The 16,513-nt window shown below is 41.4% G+C and overlaps 1 protein-coding gene and 1 long non-coding RNA gene across 4 annotated transcripts in view; one reads left to right on the plus strand and one right to left on the minus strand.

Annotated features, from left to right (window-relative positions):
- The window catches only part of GIGYF2 (GRB10 interacting GYF protein 2), a 79,147-nt gene extending 65,188 nt beyond the window's left edge, over nt 1-13,959 (minus strand). For 2 of the 3 annotated variants that reach the window (XM_080409717.1, XM_080409716.1), the window contains exons 1-2: nt 13,837-13,914; nt 1,353-1,432 (exon numbers count right to left, since the gene is read on the minus strand). In XM_080409717.1, the coding sequence (XP_080265843.1) occupies nt 1,353-1,393 (41 nt within the window). In that variant the 5' untranslated portion in view covers nt 1,394-1,432; nt 13,837-13,914. Of the gene's footprint in view, nt 1-1,352; nt 1,433-13,836 lie in introns of all 3 variants that reach the window. The other variant, XM_080409715.1, reaches the window with a different exon arrangement.
- LOC308072681 overlaps nt 1-16,513 on the plus strand; it is a 279,091-nt gene that overhangs the window by 176,283 nt on the left and 86,295 nt on the right. The gene's annotated exons all lie outside the window — the stretch shown is intronic.

Genomic DNA, 16,513 nt, shown 5'->3' on the forward strand with positions numbered 1-16,513 from the left:
ACTCCAGATCAAACGACACCAAGAGTTTGACTATTAAGTGATACAACAACATACACGACAGACAAGACTATACTGCAACCCAAAAGAATAATTATAAATCTTAGAATTTTGTTAATGTAAAAATCCAGTAATTCACCAAAGTAAAATATATACTGTTGCACACTACCTAATTTGGTTTTTAAACTAAATGGGAAACTGAAGTCCCCTCACTATGACACAGCAATCAAGTTACTGTTAAAATATGTGCTTTTTTTAGAATTGCCTTCCCCCTTCTCTTTAATATAACTTTGGCTTCCATCCATCAATGAATCTAATCATGTCTGTCTTACGCTGAAGAGCACTCCAGCACAAAATATCTGCTGGTGGGTGTATTTATAGATAGTGATAAAATCATTCTTTAAGCTTCCTTCAAACTAACAAAATAGACTGACATCTCTCATTATTTTCCAGGCCACAAATCACGTCTGTCTGCTTTGTTTAACACTCTCCAATTTTTGTACATTGTGTATAAAAATGTGTCAGCAGGAGTATGTTATTCCAATAATAGTCTTACCACATGCTATGCAGCAATTGTATTTCCTATAACCACTCCACTCCCATTTACACACTTAAGGACCACATCACTCTTCAGAAACCACACCATCCAAAGTTCTTGTTTGTAACTGCAGTCACCAACACTTTAACAAGAAATTGGAACAAATACTGAACCATTATTACACCTGTGCAACTACTCTTTAGCAAAAGCCAGGACAATACGTGTCAGACAAGCTGGAAAACTAACAGCTGACATGAGATTATGCAATACCAAGGATTCCCTTCAACAGAATAGAGCATTTTTCCTGACACTTTCCAGTGTACACATAAAGGAGACTATGACACGAAACACACATTTTACCATGTTCCATATCTGGTTTTATTTTTTAATACTGGGGAGGGGGAAGCTTGCTTAGCTACAGATTTAAATCCAGTAAAGAGAGTTTAACTTCCTTAATAATATGTATCACATGGAAAGACCAAACAAGTAAGTCTTTTTCACTTTGCCTTGGCGTGTATCTCCCAGATCATAAACATTATTTCTCCCTCAGATACTTGGTAGCAATGTGAATGTTATACATTACCATAACATGAAAAGCCAACTCATTTCATACACAATGCCAATTTACAAAGTGAAGACTAATTTTATAACGCTGTTTTCCATCACAGGCCAGGGACTGAGGTGAAGCAGTATAGAACACCAAAAACATTCTATCCCATTCAGTCTTATAATCAATTTAGTACCAAAGAACAGAAATTCAGGGTTTTTTTAAATTTTAGACAAGGTTCCAAAGTCTCGCAAAACAGAAAAAACTCACCATTCAGGCCCGAAGTTAAGTGTCTGAGTTTCTGCTGCCATTTTTTCCTGTTCTATTCCTCTTCTGTAAAAAGCGTGAACCTGAAAAATTGAAGAAAAGTTTACTATGAAAGTACCTGGATTAACACAGTCTTTCATAAACTTCTTCACAATACAAAACACACCTGTCATGCAAAGTGAAAAAACTGATTACATGGAATATTTTATTTTTTTAAGGAATCCACGTCAGCTCTCCAACAAATTAATTTACTAATATAGGAGTAACTGCATCAAGATCTTTTCCCTAAATTTAACAGCTCAAAAAGGACACTCAATCAGGGTGTCTGAAGAAACAATTTGTACAAACAGTCCCTTTTCAAATCAGTGATTACCACAAGACAACCAAACACAGAGAATTTTATGCATAATCCTCTTCTGTAAGAACAGAACTGCAGCTTCCTGACAATTACAAGAGGATAAAACCCCACTAGAATTACAGCAAGAAAGATCTGCCAGTTGAGTGGCAGAGTATTCAAGAAATTTCCACTGTTCATTCTTGAAAAATAAGCCTTCTAAAGACTGAGTACATGCAGTGCTGTGACATCCTCCTAAATCTGCAGGCAGATGACAGTATTTCTCTCATGCTTGGTCTTATTAAGAAAAATAATGCACAACTTAAGACTTCAGCTACTTTCATTGTTATTAGCCAAGGTCCTACAGACACTAGTGAAGGTCTGGTCAAGTTCCTATGTATCAAGAGTGTATGGACAACGGCAGATGAAGCCATATTGGAGGGAAAGAGCAACACTAAGGGACAGCCATGAAGTTTTCTCCGTCAGAGTTAAGTCCAGCCCAGGCAGTTCTGGAGAAGTGTCTTTTGTAGTAAGAAAATACAGCTCCTCTTTCCTTTCAGCAATGGCAATAACAAAATCTGCAGAAGAAGTTTTGTTTAAAAAAAAAAAAAAAAAAAAAAAAACACCACACAAAACACTGTAGCCAAAACCTAAAGAAAACACGATTTGAAGCATTACCTACAAAAATTGGTTGATTAGACTTCAAAAACTCATAAAGACAGATGGGAGGGAGGGAGCTTTGCCTCTCTGTTCCTCAACAGACCCAAGGACTAAATAAAGGAGCTTCATAAGTTTGTCAACACTTTGCATGAAAAGGTGACAGAAAAAAAAAAGGGGGGGGGGGTGTTAGAAGCAGAAAGGGTATTAGTTACTGAAGAAAAGGACAAAGCCAAACAAAGGAAACATTTTTTTTAATGCTACAGAAGTAATGATACTAAGGTCAAAAAAAGAAAAGCCAAACAACACACCAAACAGCCTAAAAGCTAGAAAATGTAACAAAACAAAACGGCAAAACCTGCTTGAGTAGATTTTACTCAAATCTTTTGGGCATAAGAATACACATAGTCGTAAAACTCCCTCAGCCTAAACTTACCAACTAACATTTGGCTATGAATTTTTACTACATGCCATATTAACCTTTTCCCATACACAATTTATATAAAAACTGTAATATTTTTATTTTCACAATAACTCTACGTAATGAAAAGGGATTATCCCCATTACTTGCAACGGAGGCCAATACAAAAATATCTAGCTATTCTCACAGGCCTAGTCTGAGATTATTTTGGTCTGATTTCAGCTGCCTTTTTGAAGCCCCAGACAGCTCATTAGAACACTCACAGTATATCCATTCATCATTCTGCAAATCAAAACACAAGGTTAGGTACCTAACAAAGACATACAGCAGCCACATGTGAAAATGTTGTGGGGCAATTCAAGCAAACCATCGTGCACACTTTGGCAGAGACAAAAGCCTCTAATGCAGTTCCTAATAGCCTTAATTGGATGCCTGTCCCTTTGCTTCCTGCGATGCCTGTAACCCTTCTGCTGGAGGGGTATGTGGGGGGAGAGCTTTCAAATCAACCCATGTGGATCACCAGGGAACCTGGGATCTTCAGCTCCTGACATCAGTTAGCTTAATATCAGTAGTATGAAAAAGGCTGGCACAGAGTATGTTAAACTGCAACAAAAACACAGCTGAAAAGCATCAGATGCAAGGAGAAAGCACTAAAAACCAGTTAGGATTGAGTGGTTTACTAGTTTGGGACCCACTGGGCCCCACTCTCTTCAGTCTCTGGGTTTCCTTCCCCAAAAAGTCGAGGATACTGCGTCATCTTTCTCTATTAGACTCCTAAGCATTTTAGTGCCTGCAAGCATACTCAAAGCCTGCTAATCTCATCCCACTGAGCTGCAAAATGGCTTTCCTTGTCCCTCATTTTGGCCACCAAGCTTTGTTTTGGGAATTATTTGCTGGCTTCCCCTTCTGTGTTGCATTCAGATAAGCTACTTCCTCCCTAGAAGTTATCTGTGCATGAATTTTTAATTGAAAGCAAGACATCTGTAAGTTGATGAAATTGTAGCTGAACAGGAAAAAAAAAACAGAATAAAAAACAGATCTGTGAATTATTCATGTATGTGTAACAGGTGAATTTACTCCAATAGGCAGCATTACCAAGAAATAAAACATACATAAAAAAGAAATTACAGACAAAGCTGAAAGGAAACCCTCAGAAAGAAGGCACTCTGGAAACAGGTAACGATTTGGGAGGAGGGCAAACAGGAAAAAGGGACTCAAGAAAGCTAAGGCAGCAAGTGCGCAAGAGGAATACACTTGGCCAAGATAGGGAAAGCAGAAACTGTGCTGCTTCTGCTGGTTCACAAAGCAGTAGCGAAAAGGTGAGAGCACAGAAGCCAAACTGGAGAGGAACCTCTGACAGGGACTGCACAGCACACACAGCTGGTGTGCAAAGGAGAAGCTGTACTAACCAGAAAGGCAAGTTGGGGTGGACTACGTGGCACTCACATCATGAGGAGAGAGTCAGGGTGAGGCAAGAAAAAGCGTGAGGAATTAAAAAAAGAAAATGAATTACCAAGTCATAAATTTAACTATTTTGGCCAAGGAACAGTCACAAATTTATCAGATCTTTATTATCTAGATAACTTTCTTAGGCTCTAAGCTTCAATATTAATTATTAAAATGTTAATTTTGGTCTTTTTTATCTATGCTGCCCCCTTATTAATCAAGGATGGTAAATCACAGAAATAATATATACCTAACACATTTCCTCCTCAATACAATTTGATGAGGGAAAAGACCCTTTCTGAATTGCTGGAGTTTTGTAAATCAAGATTTTCTACAAATTAATGGCTATTGATTGAGGAATCTGCACAGCCACAAATTTTATATGGGCAAGCGCACAAAGGGACAGCCTCAAGTTGAGGCCAGAAACTGAGGCTGTATTTTGATGACGTCCAGTTAGCACCACTGCCTGGGCAAGAATGCTACCTGAGAATTGCCCACCACTCCTTCAAAGGGGAACCTTTGCTCCAAGGTTTTCTTCAAATCAGGTCAATTATTCATCAAGGCACCAGTGCAACCCTACAGTTGCAGTTTTCCTGCATACTTGGGGAAAACTGGAATTGCTTCATAAATTGGAACTCCATTTTCCTGGGGTGGTACCACAGCCACCAACTCACTATCAGCATGCAGGACTGAAAAGAGAAGAAATCACATCAACCCCACTATCAAGCTGTGGACTGGCAAGGGAAAAAACTTCCTTTTCATTTTGTCAGCAGCTTAGTGCTTTGGAAGTCAGAAGTCCATCCTCTGAACAAATGCAAAATGTAATCCAATAACATTAAGCCTTTAAGCAGCTTTCATTCACAATTAACAGGTAATATTATAGGTACCAAAGTTGCTATCAGCAACACTCAACTCATTTCATTGGTTTGCTTTAGGTACAATGGTTGTTTTACCAAGTTGACAGGTTTTTTTAATTATTTTTCAAGCTCACTATTTAGTACCCAGCTAGTCTATTAAAGCTCTCAGAAACATCTGCTTTTGACATGAGTCAGAACATGATTATACTGGGTAGATCTGTGTGTTAAAACACATAAGATGTTTCAGCTGTAAAAAAACCAAATAATCTAAGAAAGGTCTTAATTAGTATAGCCCATTTTGGCCACAAGCTCTGGTCTTAGAACATATAGCTATTTAATAAATACCTAAGCAAAAAGCTGTTTTTCAGAAACTTGGAAAGATCTAAACTGCCATGTTTTCCAGACTTTGCTCAACTTCAATATTTACACGAAATTGCCATTTTAAGGTTTGTCCCTTACGGGCACTTGGAGTTAAGATTTTCAGGCAATGTTAAATTCCGACATTTGCATTACAGAATTCTTTCAGCTTGTACCACATGGCAATCTGTCTCAACAAGATGTTCTGCTGGTTTGGACAGAGATAAACTGATTCTTAGCATCCCAAGCTGAGTCTAAGCCATGACTGCATTCATGTCTGCCCATCTAATCTTTCCTACAGACAAAAAAAAATTAAAGATTTGGACTGTCACTGCAATTTATAGCTTTGGGGCTGCTGCTTGCTTAGATTTTTTATTAACTTTGGAAACCTAAACCTTGGAAAAAAGATATACCACTTCCTATACACAGCTATTTTATTTTTAAATAGTCTACTGTTTATCAGCGATATTTAGGAAGAAAAGTATCCTTCCCTTTCTGTTGCTACTGTGGGTTTGAAACAACTTTTTTAACATAGAAATTGGCTGAAAATTTTGAGAACCAAATAACACAACAGAAATATAATGCAAACAGGCTTAAGTGCAAGGAACTGCGTTCCCCTTAAATAAACTTGGAACAGGAATTTAACAGCAGTGTTCCACCACAGAACAGCAACATTACATCAAGACAATAAAACTTCACCTTCCAAAAGCAAGAAAACATTCCACAGGCAGCTACTAGAGCTAGCTAATTTCGGTGCCAGTAACTACGTCTTAAGAAAAATTAACAGGTTGACTGAATAATTAATGCTGATTTTCTCTAATTCTTGCAATATTAAAGAAGATGCAGAACTGTATGCAAGCTACCTTTTAAGTACAGTGGTAAACAGGATGACTCAGGTGGCTACACTACCACTCTGTTTGATATTAATCATTGGCTAAAACAGACAGCACTGATTAAAGGACACTGACATAATTAAGACCAGACAACATGGATTTATGAAGACAATCAAAATACACTTTTCTAAGAGTAGAAAATTCATTGCTCAAGCAAGCAGTGAATAAATTTTAACTTCTGCAGGACACTTCAATTAAATAGAATGCTAAAAAGAAAATAATTCAGAACCACAGGAAAAGTATCAAATCATCAAAACCTATTTTTCCTCTTAACCTTCTCTTATAAGGAATTGACAACAGACCATCGCAGAAGGCAAAGTATCCTCAAAACAGCATAAAAGGTAAGAAGCTATCCTCTACTTCTATAGATTCTGTAACATTGGCCCTGGCCCACATAACTTCAGAAACCTGAGGATGACAAACATGGATATGGTAAATAATGGACATGACACATCACCAATAATACCCATTATGAATTATTCAATTACTTGGTCCAGTATAGCAGGTTGCATCTAATAAGGCCAAGCACACAATGAAAAGACTCATAAGCAAAAAACACAGGCAATTTACAACAAATACAAGACTATTCTGGAAAAACACAGTCCTGAAACCAATCTGAGATTTATTACACTAATCAGCTGAAAAGGAACATAAAATATTGACTAGAAGAGCTAACAGAAAACACTGAATAGAGAAATAAACAGAGTAAATATAGAGTGGATTTTATCACTGCAGGGAATCTGTGTCCTGTTCTGCTGTCCATAAGGCAAGAAAGCTGGTAAATCAGGTGTTCAAAAATTGATAGAACATCACAGATATGCCTTACAGTGGGGAAAAAAAAAAAAAAAAAACCACACACACCAAAGCTCTACTTATTGAGTTTTGAGAAAAATTTAAGTATCTCGCTTAGTCTGTAACTGAGTGTGAAGGTAAAAAATGCTGAAGACCTAAGTTTTCCAGTGAAGGGACTGAAGCAAGACATTCAGAGATAAACAACAGAGTAAGTTGTTTTCAGGTCAACAGTAAATTATTTTTTAAAGGTATGTTCTAGTTTAAACAGAAAATTAATCATAAAAAAATTACATTAGTCACATTACACAAGATGCCAGGCACTTGCAGAGTAGTCCCTTCTGGCTTACCAAGCCTTTATCCTGATAAAGGCAGTGAATTTTTCAAGGCCTATCTACCCAGATGCCAAGAGAAAGTTTTTCCTAAGGGAACAATCCACTACACCATCCACTTCTCCAGAATCTATGCCTTTGTTATTACAGTTACATTTTTAGATGTCCTAAAGTCTTACAACTTTCCTGTCTCAAACCATTGCAAAATGTTTCAAACTCTCAGCAGTTTCTGGTCAAAAACTGTCCACGACATTCTCAAATGGCAGGCCCAAACTGATCACCCTCTGCTCACTTTGCACAGAACCACCTAAAGCTTCTGAAGTGCTGCAGCTTGCAACACATTGCACACCCCAGTCAAAAATGACAAACACATGAAATAGGCACTGAAGCTCTTCTGGGATAGGATGACAACAGAGTGTAGAGGCACGTGCACACCTAACAAAACCCAAGAAAAATAAAGGAACATTAAATATCACAATTCCGGATATTCCTCCTTTTCTACCTACGATTATGAACTTGGTGGTTAGAGGTAGGTTAGAGAGGGATCCACTTCCTGTCTCACCTGAACATGAAAAAACATGAAAGCTTTTCCCAGCTTCTCCACCAGAAAGCAGCGTGACCTCCACCTTTTATTACAAGACTTCCAGCCAAAAGCAGACACCAGCAACTAAGCTCCAAGCAGAGTCAGGGGACCACACCCTTGGCCCTGCCACGGGCTGGAACGCAAACCACTTCTCATTCCAAATCCTATCCCAAAACCCTGCCAGCACTCTTGTTTTCCAGCTGAAAATCACTTCCACATCTGTCTACCTTGTACACCAAAATTTTTCTGGTAGGTATGTAGTCACTCTACGCTGTTCCACAACACATTACAGATCAGGAGGCTGGGTCTGTCTACCTGCTCCTCACTGACTCGTAACACACATTATACAGCCCATACATACATTCGAAGTGGCAGAACAAAGCTTCAGACTACAAACACTGAAAACACTCATTGTATTAACAGATCTGGGTTGTTTTGAGGTTTTTTGGTTCTGTTTTTAAAATGTTATTTACATAGGCAGCTTCTTTGGGCTTTGTAGAAATTCTTTCCCCCCACCCCTTCTTAAGGTTTCCTACTTACGAAATTTGAAGACATACTATACTTCAGGAAACAAATATTCAACAGTGAGAAGGTGTTGAATAAAAAGTCCTAACAGAGAGAATTAGTATGTGTATCAGATTGCATATGTTCATCAACCGAGAAGTCAGACAACAACTTGCTACTGCATATGAATTACAACACTTTTTAATAGCTTATCACATCTCTTTATGTTAATATTGCTAAAGATACTCAATTGTTTTCATCTAAGAACTGTAGCTGTGTAAACTGACTTGTGACAGTATTGTGATCCTGCCTTAGAACTCTTAAAGCCTAGCATAACATAGAGGAAAAATACGATGATCCAGCATTAACAAAGCCTAATGTAAGAGCTTCCATTGGTTTTAATGGTAGCTGCACTGGGTCTTCAATTTATTAAATCACATTTTACTTAAAAACCTTGCCATATGCTACTTCCATGGTCAGCCTCACTCACTATCACACACATTATTCAGTCTAACACTGACGTCAGCCCTGCTTTGAGCAGGAGGCTGGAGCAGACAACCACCAAAAGCTGGTCTCTTCTAACCTAAATCATCCTCAGATTCTACCATACGTGGCTCAAAAAAAAAAAAAAAAAAAAAAATCACTTTATACATTCATTACTTGCCAGTCATACCAACTCCTTGCCACATGACATTCTGACTCTAAGTCTGAAGTTACATAAATTTACCTATCCATGCATCACCATAAAACTTCACCCAATGTCAACTTCATGGTATACAAAGTATATCTTTTCCTTCTGTTTCTTCCAATCCGAGATGACTGACTGCTTTTACCCAATCTGATCTACATATGGACACCTATAGCCTCTGAATCTCCCGGTCACACAAACCAGTACCTTAATATTAAGATACTATCAACATAATGCAAACTATTTCAATTTGTTGACAGTGACACGAGGAAAAAAGTCATAGCAACCACAACTTGAATCAAGCATTTCTCTATTAAAAGGGCAAAATATCCAGTAAAAAAACACTACCTTTTATTAAATACAATGTATTTAACAGCTATTTAACATACAAAAATACTTTTCTAATCAGTTTATTTTCCTAACATTATTGGTAAGCTCATTTGTCTGTTTATAATGACAAATTACATACACAAGAGCCACTGTTGAAGGCATCAAGTAATGATTCTTTATTTGCCTAGACTTTTTAAAATACATGACCAAAAAGACAGAAAATCATAATGTACAGCTTTAATAATTACCTGAATAAAAAAAAAAGAAAAAGGATCCAAAAGGTATTTTCAACAAGGCAGTATTTTAAGACAAATTTTCTAGATGTCCCATCAAAATTTCTCATTGACCTATAGACTCCATTACCTCTACAGAACTCTGAGTATCCCTTCTGCTTTTCTCCACAATCCTGAGGTCTAGATAATCAGCTTCTATATATTACAAGCTTTAAGGATTACAGGAGAGGCTCACTGCTGAAAACACACTTATTTTATGCTTGCCAAAAACCTCAAATGCATCAAAACAATTCCACGCATCCTGTCATTGCCAAAAAAAAAAAAAAAAAAAAAAAAGGCAAAGCAAGAGGGACATAAAAATTTCAATGGCAGCCTAGTTTCTGACACAGACATCAAGCTATTGCTACGGTTTCTATATTCAAGGAATGTTTAACCACCTATAGAGACAAGGGACTGGCAGCCCTCCCTCTGCAAAAAGAGAAGTGGACACATTTTGTAATCAACATGCTGTGGCAATCTTAGCTACTAACAAAGTAATGCAAAGACCTCTGTCTGCTACAATCCCCCACTACCACGTGAGCAAAAGATGAAAAAATAATGGTATTAAACATCACTATGATGAACTACATGATTTTGTGTGTGTGTGTATATATATATATACATGCACACACACACTACCACTAACCACAAGAGGGCCAATGTTGTATAGACCTTTCAATTTAAAGCACTTAATCCTTCCTAGTTCCATACATAACTTAGGTACACCTTGAACAAACTTGCCAAGTTCTCAGTTCTGACAATTTTCAAGCCAGTTCATTTGTGCAACCAAACAATGTTCAGGATTTGACTGCAAGAGAGGCAAGAAGAAGCTAAGCTGGGCTGAGAACTGACTTTGTTCCTGTAAAAGCAAATACCATCCCCCCCTGCAGCTTTTCGTACACCTAGGTTTTCAAATGTCACTCAATGAATTAAAATAAATTGATGAGAAAACCACACAAAGAAACAGAGTCCCTTTGAACACAAATGCTTCTTCAGATGCTTCTTCAGAAACAAAAGAGATGTGTTCCTCCCTATCAAAGCATCCAATGGATCTCTAGCAAGCTATGCAGGAAGAAGGCAGATCAGGCCAGTGCTTTTACACTTGTGAGCAGAAATTTTATCGCTCTGCCCCTTAGCTCTGTCTATCTATAATCATGAATTAAATATAGCTTATCTCCACTCATCTTTGAGCAGAAGCACTGAGGGGAAAAAAAAAAAAACACCAACACACATACAGAAAAATGAGGGAAAAATGCCAGAATTTTTCTTTTTCTAAATCAAACTATGAGAAGATTTAAAATCATACCTTATAAGCCCCTAAGAAGGAATTTTAAAGACCTCAATGAAAGAATAAGAAACATACATTTGACAGTTATTTGAACTTACAAGATCAGACAAAACTAGACAGAATCAAATTTCATATTCTTGGTATTTCAAACACCACCACACACAAAAAAAAAAAAAGCTAGAGGCCTGAACAGAGGGGAAAAAGTCCATGGTCCAGGTGCCTAGCTCATCTTCATCAATTACTGTGAACCAATGTTCCCCTTCTATATTTGAATTGAAAGATCTTTCAGCAGAGACATGTAGTGGCAAACCACCTCTTCAGCCAGTTAGCTGCCCCAATGAGATGTTTCATATGACTGACATAAGTGTTGGGTTTTTTTTTAAATGAAGTATCTATAGATCTTAAAACAGCTGTCAACTTTTTTTTTTTTTTACATTCAGGTATAGGAAACTCCAGTTTATGACAGAACTCCTTTTAGACAATTGGCCTTAGGAGACAGCATAGTAGAAGAGATGCAACAGTGCTTAAATTCCATAAAAAACCCCAAAACCTTGTCTGCTCTCCCCTTTTACACACACAATCTCTTCCTCAATCAAGGAGTAAAACAGTTGGAAAAATTAAGTGGTAAAGCTCTTAACTCTCTATTTACAAGCAATTTTTTCATTTACATTAGCATAAAAATAGTATTTGTCATTTATTATATGTTTTTAAAAGGCAAAAAAAACCCACTAATACGAGTATCTGAGCATATTTTACAGTCCTCTTCAGATCAACATCTGTAATGAAAAAAGGATCTGCAGGAGTCCAAGTTTTTTTACTGTGGTATCAAATCATTTTTGTAAGCACCCTGTGAAACAAATCATGGCTGCAACACAACTACTTTGCATTTTAGTTCTATGCTCTTGCTTTAAAAGACAGGGTTGAGAAACCATTCAGAAAAGGTCTTAAGAGAAATACAGTGACCACATACCCACATGCATATTCATGCATCCAGGGACTGGGAAAGACTGAGCAGCTCTTAAAATAATTAAGAAATCCTAGTACTTATACTCAATACTGTCAGATGTTGAAAGGAGCCATCAAAGTCTCAACACAAGAAGCAGGACTCGCCAGAAGTGACATTCAACTTCCATGGATAAACCTCTCCCTTTTTCATATAGTTAACTACTAGACAGAATCTTCACTTTTCTTAACTCACACATTAAACGAGAAATTAACACTGACACACACAACCACTGACATGACTTAACTTGTAGTATTATACGAGCCTGTGGAGTGAAGTGGGCGCAGAAGGCGCAAAGGACACTGACATTTCTGTTGATACCCCCAGGACTGATTAGAGCACACATTTTTACCTCAGCATGAGCTAACTGTTGAAAGGATGCCTATTCAAGTGCACAGCAAGTATCCCAATACCTCCTAATACTAAAGCTCTTATTATCTGTTGGAGCCAACACCCAATAACAGAGCTCAAAAATACCAGAACAAAGCTTTTGTTGGGGACAACTGCAACCAATTTTGTTTACAAAGGTTGCCAATTATCACACTGTGCATCTACCAAATGTTCTATTCACAAAGCAGCAAATTAAGTTGTGTTTATTAAAAAGTTTCTTAAGAACAAAAGCAACCAGCAGAGTTATGGGAAAAGGAAAAAAAATTCACACGTACTTTCCAGGAACTTGCCCAAGTCAGCTCCTGAAGCAAGAAAATAGAATGAGCAGCAAGAAGTTAGACAGAAGAATATAATCAGAATGCAGAATTTCCCTCCCCCCCCCCCCCCCCAAGAAAACACTTAGGAGTTACAGTAAAAGGTAAACCATTACAGCAGCACGCCAAGAACATTGAGCTGAAGGTTACTGGGGGGAAATGTAGATTTTATTGCAGAAGTACTATATGGCAACATCTCCCTTTGGCCTACAACTTGTCCCACTTCAAAGGGCAATTATACAGACTTGAAAGAGCAGAGACTGCTTTGTTTACACTGAAACTACTTGTCTTGGATCAATATCAAACGTACACAATCCTGATCGATGTTCTCTTCAGCCTGCCAAGGCCTCTCCAGTCAAACACTGCTGGTCACTGCTGCTCCCAGCACCCTGCTGTCTGTGGGAGGGGAAGGCTGGAGCGCTCGGCGAGCTCCCTCCTTCCTCGGCCCGCGTAACCTGACAGGGCTGGGCGTGCTCGGAGTGGGGTACACAGGCTTCAGCGAGGGCGCATCTGCCCGCGGCACTGCCGGCACACAGGCCCGCTCCCGCCGGGCTGGGAGGGGACAAGCGAGTTCACAAGGGTCAGCATGAGGGGAGACGGCGCCGGCGACGCAGCTGCCAGCCCCGGCGGGCGTGAGGAGCCCCGGGCGCCCCGCCGTCGCCTGACAGGCACCGTCTCCCCCTGCCGGGACGTGCTGCCAAGGAGCCGCATGGAGAGGGCTAGGCCCGCACCCTCCAGCGGGGCCATACACAGCAAGCCCTGCAAAAGCCCCTCGCCAGCAGCGCAGTAGAGGCCCTCCGGGCGCGCCCCTCGCCGCCGGGCCAGGGCGGCCTCACCTCCCAGTAGGCCGCAGGGCGCCCCGGGGCTGCGGCACCCGCGGCGGACAGGAGCCGCCAGCAAGGCCGGTGCTCGGCGCGCGGCCTATGCCGGCTCCCACGGGCGGGGAGCGCGGCGGGAGCGCAGCAGCGGGGAGGCGGCGGCGGCGGCCGAGGCGGTGGCGGGGGCAGGGAGCCGGCGGGACGGCGTTACCTGCGCTCCCGGACGGAGAGTCCCTCACGGCCACAGCGACTCCTCAGCCCCAACAACACAAGATGGCGGTTGCGCCGCCACGCAACGTCACGTGAGGGCAGGCCCCGCCCCCGGCCTCCGCCGCGGGACCCGGATGCGCCACGGCCTCCCCTCCCCCACACCCCGGCACCGCCCGCGTGACGACACGGCGCCGCGCACCCGCGGGGGGAATGGGGCTGTCCCCCAGGGCCTGCGCGCGCATCTCCCCTACCCCGCGGGGGGCGCGGGCGCCCCCTGCCGGAAGCAGCGCCCACTGCAGCACACCACCACCCCGCACAGCTTTGTGGGAAGGTGGCGGTGTTGGCGGGGGGGAGGGGCCGGTGCTAGGCGCTCCGGGTGTGCCACCTCCCCCGGGGCAGCGGGTCTCCCCTCAGCCTGACACACGCACACACCCCGGCACCCTCCGGCTGCCTCCCGCCCGGGCACCGCCAGGCGCGAACCCCCCGGTTGGTGCCGGCGCCTCAGCCGCTGAGGTAAATAGTGGCCGTCGTCACCCGCCGCCCGCCCTTCCCCTCCTCCTGGGTCCCGCGTAGGTAATCCAGCTGCATGGGCGGGAGCTGGCTGAGGAGCGGCCGCCTCTGAGGTAGCCGGAACGGGAGGGCCTGGGGGGTCGGGGCCGGCCCCCGCCAATGAGGGGCGGCTGCTGCCGGCGGGGAAAGGGCCTTCGGTGGCACATGCTTCGACTCTGCATTCCCTGACGGAAAAATCAGGAGCTCGAGGCAAACTTTTTTCAGCTAAAAATACTGGTTTATTTTTAGCCCTCAAACCCATATTAGTACATGATGCAGAATAGCCCCATGTGGTTCCTTCAGCCTAAAAAACTATTCCTGGCTGTTACGCACTGCTGAAGGTATAACCATTTTCAGCTGAAACAACTTACTCCAATCGTTATTTCAGCCACAGTCCACGTAGCTTTCTCCCTCCTCTTCTAGGTGAATAAGTACTTGTCACTGTGCACTGAACGCCGGCCAAAAATGATGCAATGGCAAACACAAGTGATTCTTCTCAGCTAATGGATTGAAAGCCTGTAATTCTGGGCATTTATTTTCAGTTGAGAGCAACATAGGACTACTTCACACAGAAATCTTAGAATGAAATTTCTCCTTTAGGAGGCTTGCTTTTACATGCAAAGTTCCCTAGCAAAGGCTAGCCTCTGATAAGCTGGTTGTTGTTATACAGCTGGAGCCAATACTACTAATGGCATAGGGAGGGAGAGATGTGGTACTGCATTTTAAGCTGTCAGTAAGAACTTCCAACTTCACTGCAGCAGTGGCAGTGCCTTATTATTCTACTTACCAAATGAGAGTTTGAGCACTCAAAAATATTTTCACGTGCTCTAAGACAAGCATTATCTGTGATGGGAGAAGTCTAGCACCTGGGGAATTATTTTTTTATCCCAGTTAGCACAAACACTATTACTGAGAAACAAATTCAGGAAGAGAGTGTCTGAAACATGTCTCATTGGCAGAACTTGGCATTTTTATAAAACACCTCAAGGAAACTCAGATAACCAGGTTTTGGTGATAGGAGATGCATCTTCAATCCTCTGCAACACTAATTCTAGCAGAACAGAGAGACTGTAATGAAAATTCAAGACTGTACCTGTGCAGTTAAATTCCTGCACAGTTTAATTACAGGACTTCAGTGATACTGTGTAGGTGTGAAATCCAGCAGCTAGTCTCTGTACCAAGGGCATGATGTACTTCAGAGCCCTGGATTACTGTGCCAATTCATCTTCACCATTAAAAATCCAAGTGCAGGGTAGTGGCATCTCTAACAAACCTAAACCCTACCTTACTTACCTATCGTTTTCACCCATCCTATCTTGGAAGCAAGAGCCTGCCTCCCTTGGTACAGTAGTAGAGCTGCAACACAAAGCACCACTTTTAAATGGTAAATAATGGTAATAAAGCAGCCCAGAAGATGTGACAGTCTGTCATGTTTCCCCTCACCAGCCCCACTTTTCATTATTTGGAAAAGCGACTCCCCTGTCTGTCAAAATACCAGGGATTTTGTCTTGAGAACAGTCAATGTCTTCTCAGCAGCCTCTGTCTTCCATATCCTCATTTGTCACATCCCTAAAAATAATAAAACAACAGACAAGGCAGGCAAACATCTGACTGCAGTTTTTGAAGTCTGTCACTTCAATGGATCTGTCACCTCGGATGGCTTATGCTGAAAGATGAACTACCATGAATACATGGCTACTCCTGCAACACCCAGTTGTTTTAAGATGTACTTCCCACATATGGCAAGCTGAGTTTGAAAGGCAGTAACAAAGCACTCCAGTTACTCCAATCCATCTTGCAAGGGATTTATTTGGACACTCCTATGAGGTTAAAATTTGATTTTGTCACCTTAATCCTCACAGATAAAACCTGAACCCTAAGCCAGGAAAAACCTGATCATACTGTTTCCCTTTCTCCTGAGCTTTTGAGGTATTTTTTCCTGCCATCCCGTGCTGTCCTGTACAGCCAACAATGGCTATGACAGAAGCATCATTGAGAAACATGCTGCGATCTGAGTATCCAGACAGGCTGAGTCTGTCCTGGGTGCCAGCTCAAGTGCTAGTGACTCATCTACTGTACATCTCCTACTCTGGGAAACTTCAAACAAAAACCCTCCAGGGACCAAGGAC

The sequence above is a fragment of the Falco punctatus genome, assembly GCF_963210335.1.
Source record: "Falco punctatus genome assembly, chromosome: 13".
Classification (NCBI taxonomy): Eukaryota; Metazoa; Chordata; class Aves; order Falconiformes; family Falconidae; genus Falco; species Falco punctatus.